The following is a 27153-nucleotide window of genomic DNA, read 5'->3' on the forward strand; positions in this document are numbered from 1 at the left end:
AATTTAAGAAAATGTTATGAATGCCGATTTAAAAAAAACACAATACATTTTTGATACATTTATTAAAAAGATTCATTCCACAGTAGTTCAGTTTTGCACCATCCATTAAAACAAATTATTCAAACAAAGTGTACACCTCCAAAGTATCACTAAACAAATGGTCTTATTAAAAAAAGGGATAAATAAAAAGAAACATTTCAGTTGTTAAAGTACATAGCATGAGTAAGCACTGCAGATTAAGTATAATAATTTGGTTTTGGTTGAATCTTTTTGGTCAACTTCCATGTTTTGGATGTGAAATGACAAAAAAACAGAAAAAAAAACAAAATTTACATGGTGAACAGTCTGTATGTACAATAGAGAGACACCGTTTGGTGCCAAGACCAACGTAGCAGTGCTTTTTCTTTTCAACATATTCTGGAATACCACAGACAATACACAACTTCCTGACCTTCCTACAATAAAGTTTTAAAAAAATCTGATTAAATGAGTCAGAACAAGCAGCCACAGCTAATAAAAACAAAACTGTAATTCTATGTGTGGAACTGTCTGGGGATCAATTGAAATCTTTTATGTTAGACATTCTGATCAGAGAAATTATGGAAAACAAACCAAACATCTACGAGTTTGAAAGCAAAAAAATGCATCCAGACTGACACTTGAAGCTGGGAAACTGTCAACATGACAGCTGGAGACTTTACAAAGGCACAAGTGTGATAAGGGCACTCTGGTCTTCTGGTCTTGCTGGCATTAAAGTCATAGTTTAGGAATCGTGTTCCGTGAAGCAGCGGCGTCTCTGTGAGGAGGGGTTCGTTTCTTCATCATCATTCTTCTCTAATCTGTGGGGCTGATGGCATCTGCCAGCAACTCCGGCCTTAAACACTCGATTGGACACTGGATGTTCTGAAGGGAAGAAACCAGATGCAAATTAAAAAAAGTTTTAACCATGTTTTATTACATTAACTTCTGTGAAACAAAACGCCAACTAAACCAAACAGCTGATTCATTCATTCTCTATGCTCTTGCACATGTATATTTCATATCCTGTAGTCACAAACATGGATGGATGTGTGTAAGCAATGAAAGAAGAGGGTGAATAGTTGTAGCATTGCACAGGCCAAAAAAACAAACTGTTGACACTGAGACTCAATATAAATCGACACTTAAACCACAGGTAGTTTAAATACTGAATTGCATAGCCTGTGCCTTCCACTGTGTGGTCACGGCACTGCAGCTAAATATTAATATGATGATGTTGTAGTCTAGGTAATTTGCTTACTTTGACACTGACAATGTTGAGTGACAATGTGAAAGTGTTAACAATCAACAACAACAACAAAATAATTTAGATTTGTCTGCGTCTGTTTAACACAACCATGTCCTTTGAAACACAAAAAAAAGATGTTTGCAAGATAATATCTGAGATTATGTTTATATTTTAAGGATGTCCAAAAACTTTTTTCTGCCACTGTCCGGTGTTCTCATTTCATCTCATATGTAAGTAGAAGTGACAGCGGGCAGACTTCATCATCACACGGCACTTGACCCACGGACAAAGGTACCAGACAATAAATGTGCCACTCACCAGCTTGCGTAGAGCATTTTCCCTGTAGCGATCGAAGGCATCAGTGTGGACAGGTTGGAGGAGGTCAGCTTCCACGTCTGTCTGCCCTCCTGGCCGCTTGCAGTTCTCACAGCGCCAGCCCTGCAGAGAAGAACACCAGTCAGGCTAGTAAATGCAGATCATCTGGAAAATATACTTGAGGAGGAGAGCATTTCTTCAGTCACCTGTTGTCCTCCATAGCAGGTACAGGTACAAATTGCGCCAAGGTACTCCTTCTGCCACTGGTTTCCCACGTGATACATCTTGCCATCATCGTAACATGTCGACTCATCTGAGAGGCAAACCGTCTCAGTTAATACACCAACTACAAACAACCTCACCACCACACTTCAACTGAATGGCCCATCTCTTCTCTCTTTATAGGGGACAACAGAATTTCAGTTGGAGAAAGCTTATTTCAGTCCTTGCTCTTTCAGTGACAGCTCACAGCTTGTGATCGTAGATGAGGCTAGAAAGGTGGATCTACCTCCGTACTTTTGAAACTAGTTACATGCGCCAGCCATCCAAAACCCATATAGAGACGCAAAGCCTCAACTCTTCCAAACAACAAATTTCCAATGAGTCTGCAATTACAGATCGGTTTTGCTTGCCCCTGGACTTACGGGGTTCACATTTGAATTCTCCCTTTCCATTGCCCAGACAGGTGCAGCTCATCATGTGCCCGTTCTCAGCCTGGCGGTCCCACTTCTCTCCAATGTGATAGTTGTTCCCGTTGTCATGGCACCACTCTGAAGACAGCAGAGGAGAGAAGATGAACGGACGATGGGAAGAAAGCAAACAGCCATTAGTATTTGTAAAAACACAAGAACCCGTTTAACACAATATTGACAGTTATTCAAAACAGACACACAGAATATTCCCTGCAACATTATACTGTGCAATGATCAACAGAAGCAGCGTCACATTGGAAACAGATCACATGACCAATCTTGAGTGTAAGTTGGCAGCGCCTCCTCAGATGTGAACATGGGAACAGACCCACAGACTCACCCATGTTCAGCCGGTGTTAATGGTCAGCATAGAACTTGACAATTCTATGGCTGTGTTTCTGCATCAGCCAGGAATTTATAACTAAAAACATTCATAAATCAATCCAGATTCCTTGTTCAACAGCCCCCACAGGCTCCAACAGCATGATTATACAAATATATTGGAAGTCGTTTTCCAGAGGACAGAAATCCCCTCAGGGTGATGCTATGGTCCCATTATATAACCCAACACTTTCTTCTATTTGCTCGACTGAACTGAGAAAATCTATCACCATAAAACTATATTTATGCTGTATAAGCAATATATTCAGTCCAGATATATGTATATATGATATGTCAACAGGTACTAATCTTTTTATAAATTCCTTCGAATCTCATGAAACAGTTTCTCATTTTCATGAAGGTTGTAAGCAAAGCAGCGGGTGTTAATGAGCCACTCACTGGATGAATCACACCTGAAGTGACCGCTGCCCAGGCCCAGGCAGCGGCACCACAGCTTGAAGCCGGTTTCGGACATACGACCCCACTCGGCGCCAACCTCGTGGTAGGTGTGTGTGAACGTGTCGTAGCACACATCGCGGTTGGCCAGAGCAGGGATTTCACCTGGGACTACATGACAGAAGAAGAAGAAAAAAAGGATGTTAATAACGGAAATAACGAAGAATTAATGTGGTAAAACGGGTGTAACAGTGCTGACTGTACCAGCATTGCCGACAGTAACAACTTCCTCCAAAACTTTCTCTTTGGCTCCTCCTCTCATTGCCTCCACAACAACATTGTAAGAGGCTCCAGATGTCAGGCCGATGAGTGTGGCGCTGCTAGAAGAGCCCGGCAGACGCATCTGCAGGGAGAGGATCCAAGTGGTCAATGACATGATGCTTTAGAAATGGCTTCCAAAATGTTTCCCGACTAGGTCTCATATTTGTGAATGAATTTCTTGGTCTACTTGGCATGGCTGTGGCTCAAGTAACTGAACTTGTGTGTGATGAAGCACAGTTGTGTTCTCACATGGGGCCAAACTTACATGACCATGTCTGGGAAACTTTTCACAAGGCTGGGTTTTGTTTTGGGTTACCTGGAAGCCTCTTTCCTCATGGACTGTGATAGGATTGCATGAGACCTCGTACTCAGTGGTGAGAGGAATGGGCTGCCAGGAGATCGTTGTGATGGTGTGGGCCTCCTGTGGCAGCTCGGTCTCGTTCTCGGGGAATCCAAAGGCCAGACCAGGCAGAGGGGTGTCGCTTACCTGAGTCACAAATCAAACAGCTAGTTAGAATAAAAGAAAGCAGGCAGATTGAATTAAAAATAGTGACAGAGCAAAGGATTGATTCAGTTGAACAGGGTGCTGCATTATAGAAGAAGACAACAGCTCACGACAGGGGCATGTAAACCGACAACCTCTCATGCAAAAAAAAAATCTCTGACTTTCAGACGGAGGGTGGAAACCAGCGTGACTGGTGAACAACCACTCAATCATTAGGGTGAATACACTTTTCCGTCAAAAACTCATTAAAAAAACACATAAAAAAGACCCAGCTTCCTTCCAAGCTTCAGACTGGACACAACCCAGCAAACTTTAAAATCCTTCATTAACACTGGATTGAAACCTGGGGCGCTATGAGAAATGTGTGCACTTGCACCACAACAAGTGTAAGCACAACAATGGTATGAAATTTGGGGAGGAAAAGAAAGTTTGCTGAAAATGAGGCAGGATGTTACAAAGCGGTTTCATGAGCACAAACCTTGACCAGGGGAACTCTATTTCCATCTGGACCTGCTACGGGAATGTAGACCAGGGGCTCTTTGAGCGTGGGTCTCTGTCCTTCTTTGGGTCCACCAAAAAGTCCGTTATTAGGCCCAAGACTCTGGTACTCGGTGTAGATGTGCTGCCCCTGCTGGCCCGGTCCTGACTGCCCACCGGTACCAGCCAAATGGACTTGATTTGAGTCAAAGCTGGGAGAAGAAAAAAAGTGCAAAAAACTAAGAAAACTAGTCGAAACGTCTTTGTAACTTCTTTCACGGGTATAGCTCATCCTTACATCTTGTCACTGATGGTCTCTGGGACATCCAAAATGTCAGAGGTGGGACGGTGAGGGAGCGGAAGCTGAGGCAACTCTGGCACCACCAGCTGGTGGTCAATGGAAGGCTCTAAGCGGACAAACAAGGTCATGCGTTTATTGAACAAAAAACATTTGGTTGCCAACGAGGTGTTTTGAGGTTTAATTGTAGTACACCTAGTACACCAACAGGTGTCAGCAAAACATGACTATTACATTGCCACCATTTAACATTGGCCAGCGTTTAAATTACACAACCATATTTGATCTAGTATGTTATTACTGAATATTGTACTTACGAGTTCTGGCTTTGCCCACCAGGGGCGTGCTTCTTAAAGCGTTCTGCAGAGCCACAATTTTAATGACGTACTCAGTTCCTGCTTTCAGACCTGTTAACAAACGGTGGGTATTTCACTTGTTTTTTTGATCATCGCAGAGAACATTCCTCAGATCTCTGTCTCCTCACACACCCACCTGTGATGATGGCATAGTTCTGTCTTGCGTGGGGTCTCGGGGTGACCTCACGAGGTAAGCCCCCTGCTTCCTCAAATGTCACGTAGTATCCTGTGACTGCGGGGCTGCGGGATGGCTCCCAGGTGAAGGAGATGCTGTCAGGGTTTAGGGAGGTGAACTGTATGTTGGTGGGTGGGATAACTAATGGTTTGGCTGAAAAAGACAGACCACACAAGCTGTCAGTAAAAGACTAGATAACCTCAGTAGAAAAGGTTAGTGAAAAAAAGTCTCGGGTAGTGAAATCAAAATTGGACAAAGAAACATCAGTATAAAGTACAATGGAATAAAAGGACGGTCATGCTCATGTGACCCATTCAAAGGATCATAGGAGTGATCGAAAACTCCAGTATTGTTCGACATTGCAGCGTTCAACACCTACCTGTGGATGCAGTGAGAGTCAGAGGGACGCTGCGTCCATTTCCTTTGAGTGTGTACATGTTGATTTTGTAGTTGGTGCCAGGCTCCAGACCTGCAGTGCAGTCACATTAAAAGATTTCAAACAGAGTTCTTATTTCATCTCACTGCCGTTCTGAAGCCCCAAGTGTACCGGTGATGGTGAAAGAGCGAGCGTCTGGGCCGATGATGCGCTGAATTGGGCTGAAGCTTGAGGAGGAAGTGGGCGTGGCCTCAATCAGGAAGCCTGTGATGACTTCTGTCTTGGAACGCCAGGTCAGCGTTATTGATGAGTCATTGACGTCAGAAATTCGCACGCGACGAGGAGGGCTGATATCTGAAATTAGACAATGAAAACACAAATATTTTAATTTACGTCATGATGAGACTGACTTAAAACATCATACTCACTCTCCAGTGTAGAGACTTCTCCTTGGACCGCTCTGCTGGTCAGTGTGTTTTTCATGGCATAGACCTGAACCTCATACGTGGTTCCAACCTGAGGTGAAGAAAGACGCATGACAGCATGAGGACAACCATGTGTGGTGTTCATATGCATCTAATGTTTATCTCAACAGCAAGGTTGAAACTATTATGAAGTTTCCTGACATGTGATATTTGCAACTTGGGCAGCAGCTTCAGGACATCACGCCAAACGCCCTTCTACGGAGCGACATCCACCAGCTCTGAGTGACAGACGAGCCTCTCCTGAGTGACAGGAGAGGCTCGTCTCTAATCTCTAAGGGAGACGCCTGCCACCCTTTGGAGAAAATCCATTTCAGCCGCTTGTATCCGGAACCTTGCTCTCTTGGTTATGACCCAAAGCTCATGACCGTAGGTGAGGGTCGGGACGAAGATTGATCGGTATATAGAGAGCTTTGCCTTCTGGCTCAGCTCTCTCTTATGGACAACAGTGCGGCAAAGGGATTGCAATACCGCCCCTGCTGCCCCAATTCGCCGACCAATCTCCAAATCCCTAATCCCCTCACATGAGAACAACACCCCAAGATACTTAAACTTCTCCACTTGAAGCAAGATCTCAGTCCCTACCTATATTGAATACAGTCCTAATATTGGGTAAAATAAATGCAGGCATGGGCAGTCAGTAGGGAACCAAAGTATACAAGTAATTCGTAAGACAGGGAGTTAAGGAAACTTCAATGTGCAATAATATTAACCATGTTCTTCAGCCCATTTTTATACAACATATTTGCATTTGCCAGTTTGTAGTTAAACCCTCAGACTCTTCTGACTCACCATGAGTCCAGAGATGTGAGCCTGAAGAGCATCAGGAGCCACGTGAAGTTCTTTAGCTGGTCCGCTCTTGTTCTTGGGATTCACTACGACCCGGTAGCCTGTAAGGCCTGACAGAACAGTGGGTCTGTTCTCTTGACCCGGCACCTCCCAGCGAATGGTGAAAGAAGTTGGGCCAACCTGAGAGAACTGTAAGTTGGTCGGGGTGGAGATTGCTGAAAGAGAAAGACAGCAATGAGGTGAGATATAGATGTTTTATGAATGGATGGTGTAATGATTTTGGTGTCCATCGTCTTTCTCACCAGTGGCTTGGGTGCCAACCAGTGGGATGCTGGCTGTGTCATCGTGCAGGGCGATGACCTTTACTGTGTACTCGGTGCCAGGCTGCAGACCGTAGATGACTGCCGACTCAGCATTTCCCCGTGGGGCTGGCCGCAGCTCCCGCTCTCCCTCCTCTGAACTGGCATATAACACCCGATAAGAGGTGACTACGCCCTCTGGACTGTCCCAGGTGACCCGCAGAGAGGTGGAGTCCACGTCAGTAAAAGCCATGTCTTTGGGACGGTCAATATCTATGCAGCGAGAATGAAAATCAGGGAAGTTAATAAAAAATAAAAAAAAAACACATCATTCTTTGTTTTGTTTTTTTTAATTTTAAGCAAATACACTTATCAATTGGACTATGACCAAATGCTCCTTACTTGTGACAGCACTGACCACCATTGGGGGGCTGACTTCATCTTGTCCCAGCGCATAGACACTCAGAACATACTCCACAGTGGGCATCAGTCCGGAGAAAGTGATCTCTGTCTGGTCTGGGTGATAGGACATCCAGTGAATTATCTTTAACAGTAATATCAATTATGTTTTTTTTAATGCATTGCATTCGTACCTGGTGCCACCACCTCAGTAAAAGACGAGCCCTGTCCATTTTTGGGTACCCCCGTTACTCTATATCCCGTAATGGGGCCTTGAGCTGGACTCCACCTCACTGTGACGCTGTTGTCCTTTACGTTCATCACTTCCATTTCAGAAGGAGAGTCGACGCCTGGACAAGAAGAAGGGCATCACAACTGCAACTTGTGCTTGCACGCATGACTGATGTGTGTACCTGTCTTGTGTGTTACATAGATGGGAATGCTGGATGCTGGACTGTCTCCTCGACCAGTAACGGCGTACACAGTGATGGTGTAGTCAGTTCCAGGCTTCAGGCTGGAAATGGTGGCAGTGGACTGAGAGCCGGGGACTGTGAACTCTTTTGGGTTACTGTGGCCACCTGATCAGATAAATGGACTTGTAAATGGGTGTAGAGATTACATTTGAGAGGACAAGCCGTGACAGTACAGTGAACTACCGTCTGAACAATCATCATAATTACACCGTACCCGTCTCTCCATGGGTGATCCTGTAGTAGCGTACGGTGACAGGAGGAGCATCCCAGCGGATGGTGATACTGGTGGGAGTGGAGTCCAGGACCTCCAGGTCCGTCGGGGCATCAGAGACTGAAGAGAAGATAAGACAGTGGTTGCTATAAGGCAGAAGCGAAATCAATAAAATAATGTTGACGTGGCAAATTCATTGTCCTACTTGTCTTCTGGTTCCCAGTAAGTGGAAGGCTTTCTTGTCTCCCACTAACTGCAAAGATGCTGACCACATAGTCAGTGTCTGGAGTGAGACCCGTCAGCGTAAAGTGGTTTCTCGAGGGGGGGAGCCTCTCATCTTTGAACCTCCCACCACTGGCCATTTGATAGCGGATACGGTAGCCGGTTATTTTGCTCTGCGGGGCGAGCCAGCGGATGGTGAAAGAGTTGGTGAAGATCTCAGAGAAACTGAGGCCGACTGGAGAATCCAGTGCTGCGTGCGGATGGAGAAACAAAACAAGATAAGGAATCGGATATAAAAGCCAGTGACCAACTGGCTTTAACTTTTGATCTGCCTCTTCTCACCTGTTTTCTGGGAACCAACCAGAGGCGAGCTCTCTCTGTGGTCATAAACACACACCACGCTCACTAGATACTCAGTGTTTGGGAGCAAATCTGTTTACCAAAGAAAGAACAACTTGTGAATATAACGTGGTGGAAAACCATTACAACAATTTTGATCAGCTCTGTTTCCAATGAAACACAAACCAATGATCATGTTGTGTTTCAGAAGTGTGTTCTTGTGATTAACCAGCAGTTTTGTGAGCGCTCAATCAAGCATTCACTTAAAGGGACTAAATGCCTGTGCCATCTTTTGTCATTGAGGTCCATTCAAACTTACGGTGCAGAACAACATGGTTGCTATCGCCGTCAACACTTGTTTCTGTCATCTCATCTTCATCATCAATGGGATGATACCTGTCAAAGCAAGTAAATACAGTTGAGGAAAAGAAAGAAAACTCAATCGTTACGCGTGTGTTGTTACCTAATGAAGAAATTGTTGATGTTAGCATCATTGGGAACACGGGGAGATACCCACGTCACCTTGATGCTGTCAGCTTCAATATCTCCAAAGCCGAGATCAGTGGGGGCGGCCACAGCTGCTGGCAACATCCAATATGTTTACAATTCTTGATATTTGACATTATATGTTTTAATTTGAAGAAACAGGTAACACATTAAATAGTCACAGAATAAGCTGTTAAGCACCACTCCCTACATATTTTTTTTTCAAATGTCAGGGATTTGTGAGATGTGTGTATCTTCTTTTACAAGATCTTAAAAGTGCGAGAGCCTGCAGAGTTTACACGTAGGAGACTCAGAATGATGAGGTCTCTAAGTAAAACCACATGGTCCACACACACACACACACACACATACCATTGTTAAACGTATGACACAGTGTTGAACTTTAATTATACAAGCTCACTTGTATAATTAAACAGATACCCTTTCAACTTCAGTAATTTTCTACTGTAATAAACTCTACCATTAACCATCTTTTAACAGATTTAAATAAGCATTAGGGATTTTCATAGAACTTACAGGTTTGCTGTGTGACAACAGTGGCAACACTCTCGCCGTTCTCCGTAATAGTGGTGACGCTAATGTCATAGTCGATACCAGGTTCCAGGCCATACACGGTGAATTCTCCTGCTGTGGCCAACACTATGTCCTCAAAGATGGGCACGCTCTCCCCAGCTGCCACCACCGTAATCCTGTAGCCGGTTACTGCTGTGCTGTTCAGAGGTGACCAACGCAGACTGATGGTTGTGTCACTCACATCCTCAAAGCTAAGATCCGTCAGCTGTGGGATCTCTGCAGAAGGTGGTTTGAGAACAGAAGAACAACACAAAGAAGAACAAAGACCGACAGAAGGAGGAGATGAAGAAGAAGAAGAAAAGAAAATGGAGGCAATTGTGAGTATCCACTTCCAAGTTGGTGAGATACTTTGCATATCAAACCAATGGAAGAATGATTAGCATTGCATGGTGCCTTTTCCTGATGCAAGCCGTCATTATTTACTCACATCCCATAAATGACACGTCACAGCGTCTTTAGTGAGCTCTACAGGCCCTCATCCCAATGTTCAGCTCAATTGAAGTTTAGTTCGTTCAAAGTTTGGTCAGCTCAAATAAGTTAAATTAATATGATGCTTTAACACATGAAACAAAACCAAATTACATAAAAAAACCCAATATGGACCATGAAAAGGCACCACAGGAAGCAGAACAGTAAGTAACAATATTATTTCACACTTGAGGCGAAATCAACTCAACTCTAGGTTTTCTCTTACCTGTGCAAAGATTCCCCCAAATTCTACAAAAGGTTTTTCAGTAATTGACAGATGAAAACACAAAATGACAGGATAACCAGAACCTACCTGATGTAACAACAGTTGACACTGGGGCGCTCTCAATGTCGTCCTTCACCGTAACAACACTGATGTTGTACTCTATTCCTGGGCTGAGGTTGTCCAGGGTGCAGGAGTTCTGACCTGCCTTCACAAACTCCTCCACGCTGTTCCCTTGCTGGCCATTGGTGGGAGTGCAAGTCACTCTATAGCCAGTGATATCTTCAAGGGAGGAGCAAAACAACAAACTGTGAATATCCTGTCAGAGAAAACGTTATACCGCAGTGCGGCTGTCATGTCAGCTTTCTCTTCGATGGGAAAAAGACACAGCATTTGCTTCATATGACATGTTTAAGGACACCACAAGTATTCAATACTGGAAGATCAGGATATCAGTAGGTTTCCACAAGAGTTTAGCGCACACACAAGTGTGTGTTTAATTACCTGGTGTGCTAGCTCCATTCCACTGGACAGTGAGCTCCCCTGTTCCAGGATTTGACTCCAGGTTGAGATCAGTGGGGGGTGACAAAGCTGGTGAGATATAAAAAATATTAAGTGTATTCCAACAACAAATTTCCGATTATGAACAGGGTAAATACATTAATTTCCCTTTTTTCCCCCAAACTACTTACATGCACAAGTAAGTTCACTTACACATGGCAACTAAGTTGGTGCATCAATTCAAAAAGCATTCTTACGTGTGATGACCCGGCGTGTGATCGGTGTTCCCTGCTCGTGGCCATTAACAACTGGTTGAACGCTGTAGGTGTACTCCACTCCAGGGGTTAAACCGGATATGTAGATGCTTCCTGATTCAGAGGTCACATCTCGGGGGGCCTCACCGCCTTGACTGGGCCGCACTGTCAGCTGAGATGAATGTGTGTGCGGTCATAGAAGCGGCGACAGAAGACAAAGAGCAACCAAGTTGAATTAGCATACAGGAGCTAAAGATCAGAGGTCAGCATTTTCCCAGGAAAACACAAGCCCACAGGCAGTTCTCATCGCTTATCAGAGCAAACAGATTTATGCCAGACATCTGTAGGTCCCATGAGGAATTACTCCAGTGAGGCTAAATTGGAGCCAAGATCAACTAGCCAGCAGCCTCTTCGGAGTCTGAGAAACACAGTAAGTTTACCTTATATCCAATATGTGGCACTGGAGTCCAGGAGATGACAATGGAAGTGTCGGTCACATCAGTGCTGAAATGCGGAGCACTGCCCATGGATGGGTCTGTCAATAAAGGGAGATATTGAAAATCTGTTTTTAGTAACTCAGACATCTGAGTCATTAAATACAAATTATGAATGCAAGACATTTTTAAATTGTTTTTGAAAAAAGTACTAAGATATATCACAATGAATATCACCATGAAATTGTCATGCCATGGGAGTAGACTTTGAAGAGAAGTAAAAATTTAAAACAGCCTTGCAAAGTGGTACTAACACATCATGAACAACTAGTGTTGAACATTTCAAACATTCTACTTGAGAAAAGCTGACTCACTCGTAGTGAACACTGCACTTTCTCCATGGCTCAGGGTGTTTTCCAGCTCTGAGTGGAGAGTAACTGTGTACTCAGAATCTGGCTTCAGGTTAAGGAGGGTGTACTGAGAAAGACGTGCTGGGAGGCGCAGCTGTTTTGGGTTGGAGCCCTCTATGGTGAGGAAGAGCCGGTAACCAGTAATTTTGGCTCGTGGAGCAAACCAGATCACCACAGCGCTGTCCTCAGTCACATTGGTGAAGTGAATATCTGTTGGAGCATCCGGTTCTGCAAAGACAAAGTTCTTTAAAAAGTCCCACTGAGCACGGAATATGTTAATCCTAGTAACTATTTTACTTACGGGTAGTCTGCTCCCCGATCAAGGGTAGACTTTCCTCTCCATTGTGAATAGTGTAAACACTGAAGCGGTACATGGTCCCAGGCTGTAAGTGTGTGACCTCAATGTAGGAGTTTTGACCGACAGGAAGAGTCATTTCCCTCTGAGGGGATCCGGAATCATCAACAGGAATTACCGTGACCCGGTAACCCGAGACATCACCAGTCGGCCCGGTCCATGTCAGAACAATTTTTTTATCCGACACCTCGAAAAACTGCAGGTCTGTGGGAGAAGCCACTTCTTCTGTCAAGACAAAAACACGAAGAATGAGTTACCCATGCGTTATTGTTCTAGTTGAACTTTTTATCTCACTGGTCTCCTACAGACAAAACAACATTTCATACTTTCATGAGTAACTCTGCACTCATTCTAGCTGCTTAAACCCTTCATTTTGTTCTCCTAATTATGACCTACTAGACTAGACTCAGTATCTGCAAAAAAAGCCGAACAAAATGTTTTGCCGTCCTGTGTCTCTCCTCAGGTTCCATAACTGACAAACAAAACCACAAAACACATCGCAAATCAGTAAGAATGAAGCCAAGTCATCCAGCTATAATCAAAGCAAGGTTCCAAACACATCTGTGAATGATAGGCAATATTTCAGCACAACTACGGCACTTACATATCCAGATTGGTGTTACAGAGCACGCAAGTAAAAATCACTACCTAGTATTTGACTTTATGTCTGTGTAGTGCAATACATAAAAATGGTTAGCCATGTGAAGGTTACCTCCAAATAAAGTTGAACAAGACAAGACAAAGACAAATAAATAAAACAATAAAAGATGTTCTAAAGAGAAATTAAAATAGAGCAGAAAGCATACAGTGAAGTCGGACGTGAAATGACAGCGACCTGTTCTTCACGATCAGAGTGAAGACACACTTAGTAAAGTTTAAGATCTGGAGTCAGTGAGCACACATTTACAGCATCTGTTTGACTGGGCTGAAGCTTGAAGGAGCTGGCAGATTGAGGCCCTTTACATAACTTAATCTGACCTAAAATATAACAGCTGTAAACTCAGTGACTTCACTTTCCACTGAATAAATAGCAGCATTTTAAATTTCATTTATAAATCCCTAAAGAAACTGGACTGTGCTCTGGTGAACACTGACTTTTATCATAGAAATCAAACTTACACTCTTGAACTACCATTAAAATGACTTCATTTTTACCTGGAAGTGGATCTCCAGCAGTGTTGACTTGTACAAAGATTGGTTCACTCTCCAGACTGTCCTCCACAGCAAAAATGCTGATGTTGTACATTTTTCCAGGTCGGAGGTCACTCAGGGTCACGGAAGTTGCAGTATCTGGAAGAGTCAGCTCTGTGCTTTCACCTTCAACTGATGGAGTGTAAATGACTCGATAGCCTGTAAATCAAGCCACGGCGATTAGAACAATTCTTTCAGTGACTGAAAGATGAGTAGAGTGAAGCAGTTTGGCTGTCCAACATACCAGTGATGGGAGCCAGGGGTTTTTCCCAGCTGATCACAATGGACGTTTCCCCAATTTCCTCAACTTCATGATCAACAGGAGCATCTGGAGCTGTGGAACACATGTTAGCGTTTGACAGACTATAAAAATAAATGACCATATAAAGCCAATCCATACTCACCAGTAGTTTGCGATGTGGAAAGTATAAGATTGTCCTGTCCAGCATCTGTCACTTCATATACATGAACAGTGTATTTTCTTCCAGGGAGAAGCTCATTAATGTTCACTGATGAAGCTGTGCGTGGCAGATCTTAAAAAAAAAAAATCATAGAAAATATAATCTCTCAACATAAAAAACAAAAACAAACATTTCAAATGCGTATTTGAGAAAAAAATAAAAGGGATGACTACAACTTAAAATCTACAAATGATTAGTATTTCATTCATTTTTCTGTCTCCAGTATTCAGGTCTGATCAGAGTAACGTGAACAAACATAAACATTTGATGTTTGATGCTGAGGAGTTGGCAGTGGACTTGGTAGAGGGAAGAGGTTAGAGAAACAGCTGTACTGAGGATAATCAGTGTAATATATTCTTTTTAAATCCAATCTTATTTATCATTCATTTGTGTGGTGTAACCTGAAATGTTCTAAACTTTAGACAGCTTGCTACAATCAGTTACATCTGCCTCCATTAAGCGCAGCTGGTTAATAATTGCAGTTAATGCTAACCAACTTTTGAACACAAAACACTACATTTTATAATTGTATCATCACTTGAACAAAAAAAGGTATTGTTGTTGACATGAGCCGAGTGACACTTTCATTTCCAAGTGACTCTTATCTTTAAAATTATCATGCTATTTTCATCAAGAGTGAACGGTCTACAAAAACTATATTTACACTGAATCTAGACAGCAATTCTATTGTGCATTGCCATGTGGCACTATGATCATGGACCAAATTGGCCAGCACAGCAAAGCAACACCTGGCCTGAAAGCTTTGATCGTCACTGTACTTACCCAGAACCATGGGCTGACCAGTGCCTTGGCCCTGCTCTGTTAGCTCATACTCCACTCGAAACCCAGACACTGTATCTGATGCGGACACCCAGGAGATGACAAAGCTGCTGGAAGTGATTTCAGTGACAGACTCGGAAGTATCCACTAGAGGCGTGGGTGGGGTTGTTTCACCCTGTGATGTCGCCACTGGGAAAAAAAGAGATTTTTAACACACCAATAGACAAGCAAATTTGACTTGAAGTTAACTGAATTGGTGATGTCTCTAAGTTAAATATTTTTAGAGCGTCCTAATTCCAAAAAAAAATATAATAAATAACTCACATGAGCCATAATTTGTGGTGAAGTCAAAGCGTGTGATCTCGCGTCGTCCAAACCGCAGCACACTGATCAGCTGACCCTCATATGTAATGCCTGGTTTCAGTCCAGATATGGTGTAAGAATTGAGATGTCCTGGAATCTGCACCTCCCGCCAAGGTGTGTGAGAATCTTTCTGTTGGAGTTGGAGGAGGATTATGGATCAGGCAATCAAAACTTGGCTATTTTGATATATATAGATGAAGGAAACATACTGCTCTCCACTTGAGAATGTACTGAGTGATGTGTGCTGAGGGCGGGGCATTCCACTGGATGGGGTGGGAGTTGGGCTGGTTCCCAGATTCTGTAATGATCACCTGGACAGGACGGTGGCCACCTATAAAGCCAAATAACACCATCAATAGCTAGAAAACAGTTGTTGGAGACTCAAGATTCTACAAAAAACTCCTTGTGCAGCATGTTTGCAGAAGCATCTGACAGCATGAGGCTGAAATAAACTGGCACATCACTGCAAGATTCCAGCTGGAACAAAGATTCTTCTTTCTCAGCAGGCTGTTGCTGCAGCATTTGGCACTTTCAAATTATTCTGTTTTGTTTTAGTAATCGAATCTGACGCCGCTAACGTCATTATAAATTCATCATCAAAAATTCCAATACCCTGACTAATGACATGAAGTCATCGTACATTGAAGGACTCAATAAAATGTGCTCAAATTGCTTGTGACAAAAGAAGGAACAATAAAGGAGTCATTGTCGAGTAATGAAGAATGTGTTTAGATCCTCCACTGTGACAAGATGAGGAACAACAAGGAACAGCTGTACAGCAGCTGTATAAACAGGACTTTTTCAATACTTTGCTGTGGTTTTCATTTTAGTCAGTCTTACTGGTGTCATTGAGTTGCACAAAGCGTTATCCCACGAAAAGGTGCAAACCAAGGACTGAGACAGAACTGCAGGCTGCATGTGCAAGATGCTAGAAAAGGATTAAAAATATTCATATGGGCAGAGGAAAAATGTTGGCACTAATATGTGGGGAGCGGACCATGATGTAAGCAGTCCTAAGGGAGGCTGGTAGCATCTATAAAGAACTGAGGTTTCCTAACCATTTTTTGAAATAGCAGACCTGTAATCAAAGTTTCTGAGCAAGTGGCTTGGTTAACCAGAGGTTCCAGGCAGATACACAAACCTCAGAAGAAATCTGGATCTAATTAAAGCCTATTACAGACAAAAAAGGCCACTGGTGGGGAGAAGGATTACAAGAAAGCAGATGTGAGTCTCATGAAACAACCCTAGTGAAGAACATGTGACATGTGCACACACAAATAACAAAAAAGGAATGACATCATTTTTACATTTCAAATGAACAAGCATTATAAAAGCTGAGCAATTCAGTTCCTTCTTACATCAGTACAGCTTAACACTTAACAAAAGCCACTATAAGCAAGCCAAGCGTTTGATCTGACCCCTCAAAGAAGCACCAAGTGAAATCCAGTTTGGCATTGTCAATTCAATGAATTTGCTCCCTCTTTCTCAGCTCTTGGTCATGTGGCCTGGTCAGGGCAGCCTCTCAACATCTGTATTAGTGTATAAGAGTGTTGTGATCTTCTTATCTATGCATACTGCATATAAAAGCTCTTTAAAAAGTCAGATTGTGACTTTAAGGTCGGTAAAATACATTTGTGGAATTCCCCCCCCCAAGAATTCCTTTTGTTTAAATCATTTTAAGTATTAACTCAAGCAGTGTTCAGTTGAATATGATTTTATGATAAACATCTGTGCGATATCGGTTTGTGTATTTTGAGAGTGCAGGCGCACCAGCTCAAAAAGAGCCAGTTCACAGCTGGTTGCTATTAGAGCTGCTTACGACTGAGGAGTGCCCTACATTTCTCTTCAACCTGCTCACCAGTTCAAATATTCTCTGATACAACTTGGAACAGCAATTCCATTTTACTACATAAGTTGTTGCTCTAATAAAAGCACAGAAGAGGAGTCTTTTCAGTAAAAAAAATAAAATACTCAACTTAAACAGGTTGATCATAAATGATTGCAAAAGCGCTACATTATGTACAAGGCTTTCATTGCGAGCACATGGAAGCTGCAGACATAAAAGATGAACACACACGTGCTCATTGGTCTAGCTGTGGTAATGGCACTGGGAAGTTGCTTACACAAGCTTCAACAAAAGGCCTGGAGCAGGGGTCAGTTTGCGACAGAGGAAACGGCACCCCCTCAAATCTCAGTCTGCTTCCCATCAAAGTCGAGGGGCACATTTTGAAAGGTGACTTGCGCAAACATCACCACGGAACTCTGAGCATGATTTGCAACATAAGCTGATTTTATTGTCGAAATAAAAATGAGCACTTAGACTAAGGGGGAATTCCTGAGCCAGTCCACTTCCAAGTCTAATTAAGATGGAATTATGGTTTAGGCTTGTGCTGGTCTATTTAGTCTGGTTTGGATTCACATTTTCCTTTGAAGACAGAAATATGACAAATCAAGTTGGAGGCCGAAGGCTCTGTCGTGGAAGAGGTGGGGCCTCTGTATTTTCAGTGTCTTACCAGGGTACGACTCCTGGGGCTCACAGCTGAGCTCGCCGATGCCGTTGCCATAGCAGTAGCACTTGTACATGATGCCATGAATGACTTTATCCCACGACTCCCCGATCTGGTAGAAAGCTCTCGTCTCCGGTTCCTGACACTGGTCTGTGCATCATGTCAAGCATATCAGACCATTCAGCACATTACACAGTTTTTAAAAGACTAAGACGATTGTTGTTAGCTCACCAATGGCGTCACACTTCCAGCGTCCGCGGCCTTGACCGAAGCAGGTGCAGTTCATCATGTAGCCCTCCTCGTGTTGCTTGGTGAAGGTTTGGTTCACTTCATAGGTCAGACTGTCGACAATACACTGGTCTGTGGTGGAAACAAACAATAATGGAACAGCTGTTCAGCTCATGAACATGTGTTTTGTACAAGACCACCTGCGCATCTCACACACACGTGTGTGTGTGTGTGAAATCCAAGTGTGACTAACTAATAAAAGACAGGTGTGCATGCTCTTCATTGACCTTTCACCTCATCTCTGATCCTCCAGTGCCATACATACCTTTAAGCTGGGAGTAAGCAACACAGCTCCATTCTCCACGTCCATTTCCTACACAGGTGCATCGCATCATATGGCCCAAAACATCGTGACGTTTGTCCCACTGGTCTCCAACACGATACATCACTCCTTCACTCGTTGTACACACTTCTTCATGAGCTGCATCATCGAGGACAAAGGTTAAAAAAGATGGTTTAGAACTGGCAAAGCTTCAGGAAACAAATATTGCATTTGAATTCATTAAAAGACAGAAGCCTTTTATTCACGCCCACTTAATAGAAAACAAAATCACATTCCAAGGCATAGAGAAGCACACACCAGATCAGGATAACATGTGTTTACCAGGACGCAAACACTGCTTAATACCTGTGTACCACAGAAAAAAGCCCACAAATGGAACAGATGTCTGGTCACCTAGTGACACTGGATACCTGTCAGTGTGTGTGCAAGAGTCCTCAATGACCTTAGAGTTAAACTGGCGCACACCCACATGCACACATCAGACATCAATTCCCTGAAAAGATTTGCAATGAAGCAATATTGATGACCCATTTAAAGAGACCAAAACAAGTGAAGTGACACTATAACGGAGTGATTTTGTGTTCAATAAAAGCAGAAACCTGTCAGTTACGTGCGGCATCAGCAGATTCATTGCCACTGAGAAAATGTCTAATCTTCATTTATTCTGATTTACCACACATGTATATTTTGACTGAGAGGGGACTTGCTAATATCTGAGAGACAGTCTCATGTTGACTCTCCGCTCCACTGAAGTAACTGACTTCACGGTGATCAATAATGAATGATACACACAATACATAAATGTTTAGTTTAGGTCATGACAAGGTGATTTGCTGAAATGAACTAGCTTGAAATTGTGTTGATCGTGGAGCAGATGATGATCCAAGTCAGGAGACAGTGTGACCTCAGTAATGCTGAGTAACATTGAATGACATTTGAGCCAGATATGGAAAACGTACCCTGCCTTTGAAAAGGGGACTAATCCACTGACTATCATGATTGACAACAACACAGCTACATAATAGATTGGGTTAAGCACCAGAATATTTCTGATGGATGAAGATGAAGATGAAGTGTGGGGCACAAAGTTTCATCTATAAGGAGCCAGTTTCAACTTCAGCGCCAAATTCTTGTTGATGAATAAAAAGCATTTCCAGGAATAAGACATCCTCATGTTTCTGGTCACTGTGCTGGGTTTCACAAAGCAGGTTTTGACATTGCCACATGATTTTCATCTACTCCGCATAGTTTTGTATTTTTTACGTCTACAAGTCTGACACTTGTTATCCTCATACAGCCCTGAACACATCTATTCTGCGACACTGGTTACACTGAAAATTGGACCCTTTTGCTCAGTTTCATAATCTTTCCAAACACTTATCTGGAGCAGGTAAGACAGCGCCCTCCTGCTACAACAGCCATTGAAAATAACCTAATTGACGCATGACCGGTTAAGAAAATGCTGCATGAGGATTATTGACATCCTAAATATGATTGGAATGGATTTAGCTGAAAGCTAGAAGGATTTTCTGGCATTTATGTTGTGCTGTTTCATTGTTTTGAGTTAAATTAGGAGAATCTGTCAATTATTTATTTATTATTAAGCATTATAAATAAGTATGAACATTCATAAAACTTAAGTTACATTTGGGATCATAATTTTTTCTGTCCTGTCTTCTGAATTGACGACCACTCATTTTAGTCAAAGTACATAATGTAGCGCCTTTTAATAGCATCCCTATATAATAATAGCTACATGCACTTGGACACACATCATTTTTCCCTGTCGCTTTAAAAAAAAAGTAGTCCATGAAAATGGGGCCATCACCCACACAAATCCACACACGTAAGGTCTATGGGGGGCACTGTAATGCAGGTACAGTAGCATAACAACCAAACCACAAATCTACAAATCAACAAAAACATGAAAGACTGACCAAGGATGCCTGTGTGTCTCATATTTTTGAGTGTTTTAAGCAGATCTGTGGCGAGTTTAAATAAAGAGTCAAAGTCAAAGAAGTTCAGCAGCTGTCACCAAAAGCACAACCCCGCAGTCAGCCTGGGAGAGTGACGTGACAGAGACATCAATTTTTTATCACTAGGACAAATGTGGCATTTTAAAACATATTTTGTTGGACCCGACAAATCATAGCCAGTGAATGACAATACCAGATTTGTGTGGACGAAAGACCTGACACAGAACAGATAATATCGCCTTCAACTACATTCACAGGGTGAAACAATCATGGACCCGCTGGTGAGCACACACTCTCTGTTGACATGGTTGTTTTAACAACAGGGTGGTGCCCCAAAAGAGCAAAGTGAAAGCTAACAAGAGATCGACATGTGTTCTATTATTATGGCAAACACCCACTCCTTTGTTCCTAAACTGATCAGGAACACAGAGGCCGTCTCGATGTCAACTAGAGAATCGTCTCAAACTCCAAAGAATATCTCGGATAAGTTTCCAAGGTTTGTTGTTCAGAGCATTTCAATCCCCATTTGTCCACTCTGAAGTCTGGAATGAAGTCCACGTTACTTCTGATAACCAACACCAAAGTAGCTTTGTGATTTGGCATTCAACTCCATTATGTTTGCTGCTTTATACTGACATAATAAACATAGTTGAGGGAAACGTTTGAACCACACAGCAGCCCAAACCCCAAAGTGCATTCACATATGTCTGTATTATCCCCATATTAATCTTTTACTGGCACATTGAGGATTGGTCATACCATGTCCCATTTACGTGATTTACTTCAACGCCTATTTCATTGTTTTTAAACGTGTTTTACGTTGTAACGCACCCAGTTCCTCATGGGGAAATGAGCTGTCTAAACCAACAGCCTCTGGCCCTCCACTCCCAGCCTGTTGGCAACTTCATTACCATTTTACTCACATTAGTGCTAATGACTCCCCCCCACTTTAAGTGGCCACCTTTTGTCACTTGCACTAATCCAGTTGGCACCATCTTCACACCACTGCTACTCCCCCAACATCTAAAGCCCATTGTAAACAGGTCTGCAAATTCACCTTGATAATTCTCACATAATGGTAACTTCAGAGTCAGTCGTCACAAGTCAGACTGGGAGGAGATGCACGAAGACTGTGTGTGGTGGTGGTGGGGGGGTGTAATTAGTTGGGCTACTTGCATAATTGAATTAGTCGTCTCACTCTGGCAAGCAAGGCAATCCACATTCGGGTGTCTGGTGACTTCAGTCTCTGATCTCACATGACCTCATCCATGTCCACATGAAGTTTCAGAGAACATACATCAGCTTTGTGCAACTCAAAATGCGTCCCATAGCAGTACAAAATCACACTGTCTGAACTTAAATCACCGGGACTCACCAGCCATGGGGCAGAACCCAAAGCGTTGCTCTGCATCATAGTTTGTTGTAGTCCCGCACCATTTCATGCCGTCTCTCCGGCCATCTGGAGTGCAGTCAGTGTAGTTTCGACCATTGTAAAGGAAGGGGAACTGGCATAAAGCGCCATTAGAATTACCACCACGGGTGGCCACAATTGCTGGGAAAAAAACCCCAAAAAGTTTACCCTTGAGACATGCTTGACGCAAGATAATGACGCTGCATATTGTAGCCCATGGACTCACCATTTTTCTCTGTGCAGAAGGAATATTTCTGGTCAGTCTCAAAGTCGGAGGAGGTGGAGCACCACAGCTGTCCATCGCTGCGTCCGTCCGAAGTACAAGCATGGTAGGTCTTCCCCTTGTGAACAAAGGGGAACACACAGGGCTGACCACCGGAGTTTCCACCGTATACAGGAGCGGGTCCATCTGGGTGATAGCAACACATGACTTAATAACTTTGGTTCATGGTTAAGCGCCAGTAAGAGGACAAACTGCCACTAATGGCAGCTTATAGAATCTTAGAGGGTCAGACAATTTGGGAGTTGTAACACTAATTGTTATCTGAAGGCTTGGGCCACATTTAAAACAGGAAGATGACCCAGTTGTTTTTTGTTTGAAAGTTTTAAACATAGGTGTTTTTGGCAGTTAGCATTCTGAAGACCACACAAAGACTGAACACACAACTCAAGACTCACCCCAGTGCTCGCAGCTGACCCCATTGCCAAGGCAAGTACAAATCATCTGACTGGCTCCCTGGTTTTTAAGCCAGCGGTGGCCAACATGGTACGACAGCCCGGTCTCAGTCTTGCATGGTCCATCCTGGGGCAGCTTTGCCACAACAGCAGGCTGGTATATGGCAGGCTGAATGTTGGTGACGACACGGGAGCCAGTGCCTGATCATGGAAAAATATGATCAGAAGTCAGAAGGCAGTTGATCATTGATGATTTGTCCCATCAGAATGAAATACAACTACTGTTCCTCTCGTGACTTCACAACCACCACTTCACTGGTTTATCAGACGTGCTTGACTTCAACACTCATCTGATCTCCCAGTCAGCATCTGGTCTATGTTGTTCACTCCACACAGGAAGGATGAGGACAAGCATGCAATCAGTTCTCACCCAGGCCAGTGGTGTGAAGTGACGCATGTCTCTCACACTTCCACTCCCCCCGGCCGTTTCCAGTACACAGACACTGTAGCAGGTGGCCCCGGGCATCTGATTTGGTCCACGTATCACCAATACGGTAAGAGGTCAGGGTGTCCTGGTCGTTACAGCGATCTTCAAAAGAAGACACAAGAAGAAGATCAAAAACATGGCTCTGCATGCACAACCTCAATGCTGCCAGACCCAGGAGTAAATCCAGAAAGCAAGTCAACACAAGGAAACACCCTCATTGAACGCACAAGTTATTAAACATAAATAAGTTGTCTTTGGTCTCCCATTACACTTCCTCCTTGCACCCTCCAATATCCACTGCGCTTCCACTTTTCCTTTGAGCGCTAACCTCATCTACACAGTACTGCCTTCATAGACATGAGGTGCCTCAAAACATTGTTGCATAATGGAAGTCGTCATGTGACACCAGATCAAAGTCATGAGGAAAAACAAACAAACTAATCTCTCACTTCTAGACGTGCAAGTAATGCGCCCGCTTCCCTCTCCGAGGCAAGTGCAGTCCACCACCATCCATCCCTGGTAGGGTTTCTCCCACATTTCCCCGACAACATATGATGTTCCCGCCGTGTTGTCATAGCAACGCTCCGCTGTGGGACAACATAAAATCATACAATGAATAAGTCATCCGAAGGAAAACTAGCTGACTCATGAACTCACCGACTGGCTTGCATGTCCACTCTCCCTTGCCATTTCCCAGACACACACACTCCAACATGTATCCTCCTGTTTCATGTGGTCTCCTCCAGGTGTCTCCTATCTTGTATGAAGCTCCGCCCTCGTGACAGCGGTCTAAATAACAGAACAAGCATAAGTGAGGTTATCAAGTTGGTTATCTAAGAGTGTTTAAGTAACAAGCAACAACATCCAAGTGAAACATCTGTTATCAGTCAGAATGTGGAGCATTGCCAGTTAGCAGACATTAATCTAGCAGACCAGGAGATGCCCTGATAAGTACAACTGAACATGTAATCACACTTACTTGCAATCGTGCAGCTGATTTTGCCTCTTCCTGATCCAATACAGGTACAGTCCCAGATCATGCCATCCTTGGGTCTCTCATAGGTTTCTCCCACTGTGTAATACTGCTGGTTGATCTTATCGTAGCACCTCTCTTCTGCTATCAAGGAAAAAAAAAAAAAGAGTATTTTGAAAGAAGAAGACAGGCCCGCACACACGAGTATGCATGATGAAATACCTTCTGGTTTGCTTCTACACTTGATGCCAGCAACCCCGTGGCAGGTACAAATCAGCGTGCTGCCCAAGTACTGACGCTCCCACTCGTCATTTACACTGTAGAATTGCCCGTTCTCTAAACAGCCATCTGGGCAGAAACAGGCAGAGTAGAAAAACACGGTGAGTTGGGAAACAACCTTAACAACAGAAAACTGCTCCAAAACATTTTCTGTAGAGGAAAATTCACACTCAACCCTGTGAACCAACCAATTATATGCAGTCGGTAAGACAATCTGGAAAATCGTCATAAGCGAAACAGCACTGAGTCAAAGCACTCAGTTCTGCGGGTCAAAGACCAATAGCCTAAATTATGGAGGACAATTTAGATGTAAACCTTTTACAGAGGGGATGGACTTCACCCTTGTTTGTGAAATTGACCCTGAGTGTGTTAAGTTGACATCAAAGGCCCCCTGAGGAGGAGGGATTCTGTTTGCACCAACCCACTGCCCCACCAAACTGCTCTTTGTTCGCACCTAGCCAGTACACTCACCATGAATGTTTCCATACTGACAAAAAATATGGCTGATGCCGTTTACTTTATTGCACCACACTCTCTTTGGGCAACCTTGTATGCTGTCGATGGCGTCACAATATAAATGAGTTCCATCAGAACCTTTGATACTCGAAAGGTTTACAAAAATACAGTTCAATAAACACAAAGCACATCATCACTGTAGAGTTGTGAAGGAAAGTTCAGACTAACTAGAGGAGGTAATAGAATGAAGAATGGTAGTCTCAAACCACTAATTTCTTATTCCACTGAATGCGTTTTCTAGTTCTTACTAGAAAACTGGTTACAAATAGCCCAGTAAAAACTGAAAAAGTAAACCACACAATTTTAAATTTGGACCATACAGTTATGATATGCAGTGGCCCTCAAAAGTTTCCTGTGAAGCTGGACAGCTGTTGGGACGCTTGGAAAATACATACGAAATGTTCATATGTTGCGACTTAGTTAACCCGCACCTTACACCTGATGGGTCACAGTCGCGGCTGTGGATAGCTGAGTACATGCTCCTCACAGGCCAACACTTTCGAGCACGCTGGGGTGATTTCTTCTTAGAGAAGAATCCCCAGTTGACCTCCAGTTTCCCTCGAACTCTAATTGGAAACCACTTTCTGCTGGAAGAAACCACTCGTGATGAATTGCTGCAGCAAACAGACTCACCCTGAGACACGGAGGAGACGTGATGCTGCTGCCCTTGTCTCCGCGTCCTGTGCGTTCCTCTGGGCAAACCGTTGACGGCACTGCCAATGCAGAGAGCCACCAGAAGCCCGACCACGGCGCTGCCCGACATCCTTCCGAGTGCAAGAGAGAAGTTGGCTGCGGCGCAAGCCTCCGGAGGTCCGCCTGTCTGGGGTGTGCGGACCCAGTGTGGCGACTCGCAGGCTGGGGGAGTGATTTATCTGGGCATGGCTTCTCCCCGGCGGGGGAGGGACCAAGACATGCTACCCACGCACAGTGGGGGTGAGGTACGCCAAGGATTCCAGCACGCAGAGTTCAATTTAAATGACGGTCGCAGAAATTGTGAGTCACTGGCGCAGGGAACTCCAGGCTCCCAGCGCGCGCGCGTGCTAAAAGTTTAGGTAACTTCCGGTAATAGAAATACTCTTCTCCAACAGACCAGGAAAATGGGCATCCAATTGTTGACGGACCAAGTTCGTTAGAACACGCCCCGGTTTCTTTAACTCCCATAGATCCTGAAATATGAACAATTAAAGTTCCAAATGGCGTAAAAAGATGATTCCTGGAAGACCCTACAGCTGCCACTTCACGGAATAAGATTATGTGCCGGTATTCCAGCAAGAACCACCCGTGTGTGCCTCCACTTAATCTCGACAGCAATTTCCTTGACGCAACTTAAAGTAATATGGAATTTATTTTGGAACCATCTATATAATTTGGACCACATGAACTCACTTCCTGCTCCTGCTCCTTTTGTTTGACACATCTAGAACGATCTTAGATTAAAAAAAAAAACAAACAAACAGGAGGAGCTGTGAATATCTATCGAAATGATGAGTGAAATGTTAAAAAGATTTTCCCTTTTTCTTATAAGGTAATAGTCTTATAATCTATTCTGTATCGGTAACAGCTGCATCTTAAGTTTCTTGCCTTGAAAATAAATAACTGAAGAACAACCTCAGTAAACAGTAACAGTGTTGTGTGGTTGAGTCGCAGTGAAGCCATTGTTTTTGGGCCGTGGGTGGTGACACTCAACACAACATCGGCATATCTACCATTGTAGTAGAACTGTCAACGTCCTGAGTTTCCCATCAGTCTTATTTTGTAAATGCACTTCCTGCTCTCCCTTGGGTTTCCCCCACTTCAGAGTGGCTGGCTCCCTGTTCCTTGACAATGTGATGTGCAAGATTAAGGTCACATGGCGTCAATATCTGGGGAATCTCCAGTAGCCCCAAGTTTAATGTCTGTTTCAAGGTTTTACTGGCGTGTCACATCTAAATACTAATGTATATTCAGTCCAGCTCTTTTATTTTATCATCATTTTTTATGATCATTTTTTTTGCAACATGGAATGGGTGTTCCTGAAACCTACGTTTGTAAAGTAATCCAGTTACATCTAAATAGGCAAATGTCTTGTCTTCAGACAATTTCTGGACCACAATCGGCCAATGCAGATGTTTCTTTCTACGAAAAGTTAGAAATTACAAAAGGGGGTTCACCAAATGGAAGCGGTATAAAATATTTTGGCACTGAAAAGATTTCCCACCCCCCAAATTATATATTGCTACAGTTTCTCTACAAAATGAATTCCCATTTGAATTTTGCAGCTGCTTTTCACATTATACTTGAAATTGCACATGTGAGGATTTGGGCTCCCTAACTGAGCTTTTTGGATCATTTCACCTGGCACACATGGTTTGTAAATAACCTCCATTTCCTCTGTTTCCCACTCAGGTCAGGTGTGGCAACATCTCATCCCCGAAAGGTCATGTGAAAGACATTTGAAATTCAAGCTGATGTTATCATCCACAATT

At 43.4% G+C, this 27153-nt stretch overlaps 1 protein-coding gene across 3 annotated transcripts; it reads right to left on the bottom strand.

Moving 5' to 3' along the window:
- Positions 1 to 59: 59 nt before the first annotated feature.
- fn1a (fibronectin 1a) lies at positions 60 to 25668 on the bottom strand. 3 transcript variants are annotated; one of them, XM_053877009.1, is made up of 49 exons: positions 25322 to 25668; positions 24116 to 24241; positions 23900 to 24034; positions 23578 to 23709; positions 23370 to 23507; positions 22864 to 23022; positions 22437 to 22634; positions 21985 to 22167; positions 21723 to 21899; positions 18354 to 18509; positions 18032 to 18160; positions 17807 to 17950; positions 15503 to 15624; positions 15255 to 15423; positions 14934 to 15119; positions 14094 to 14222; positions 13934 to 14023; positions 13654 to 13848; positions 12445 to 12723; positions 12108 to 12371; positions 11740 to 11834; positions 11303 to 11471; positions 11049 to 11135; positions 10635 to 10826; positions 9797 to 10069; positions 9237 to 9351; positions 9093 to 9169; positions 8777 to 8866; positions 8418 to 8684; positions 8216 to 8332; positions 7942 to 8106; positions 7723 to 7878; positions 7532 to 7645; positions 7133 to 7402; positions 6834 to 7045; positions 5988 to 6075; positions 5731 to 5913; positions 5563 to 5652; positions 5145 to 5336; positions 4970 to 5059; positions 4653 to 4761; positions 4356 to 4566; positions 3689 to 3859; positions 3316 to 3454; positions 3055 to 3222; positions 2227 to 2352; positions 1789 to 1895; positions 1586 to 1705; positions 60 to 903 (listed from the first exon to the last, which is right to left on the bottom strand). In XM_053877009.1, exons 1-49 carry the CDS (start codon positions 25449 to 25451, stop codon positions 835 to 837), a joined length of 7503 nt encoding a protein of 2500 aa, XP_053732984.1. In that variant the 5' UTR covers positions 25452 to 25668; the 3' UTR covers positions 60 to 834. The 3 variants fall into 3 exon arrangements, with proteins under 3 accessions (XP_053732984.1, XP_053732983.1, XP_053732982.1); XM_053877008.1 differs by having other exon boundaries at positions 23900 to 24037; XM_053877007.1 differs by having other exon boundaries at positions 9237 to 9354; positions 23900 to 24037.
- Between the last annotated feature and the right edge of the window lie 1485 nt (positions 25669 to 27153).

Source organism: Synchiropus splendidus, chromosome 10 (genome assembly GCF_027744825.2).
Source record: "Synchiropus splendidus isolate RoL2022-P1 chromosome 10, RoL_Sspl_1.0, whole genome shotgun sequence".
NCBI lineage: Eukaryota > Metazoa > Chordata > Actinopteri > Syngnathiformes > Callionymidae > Synchiropus > Synchiropus splendidus.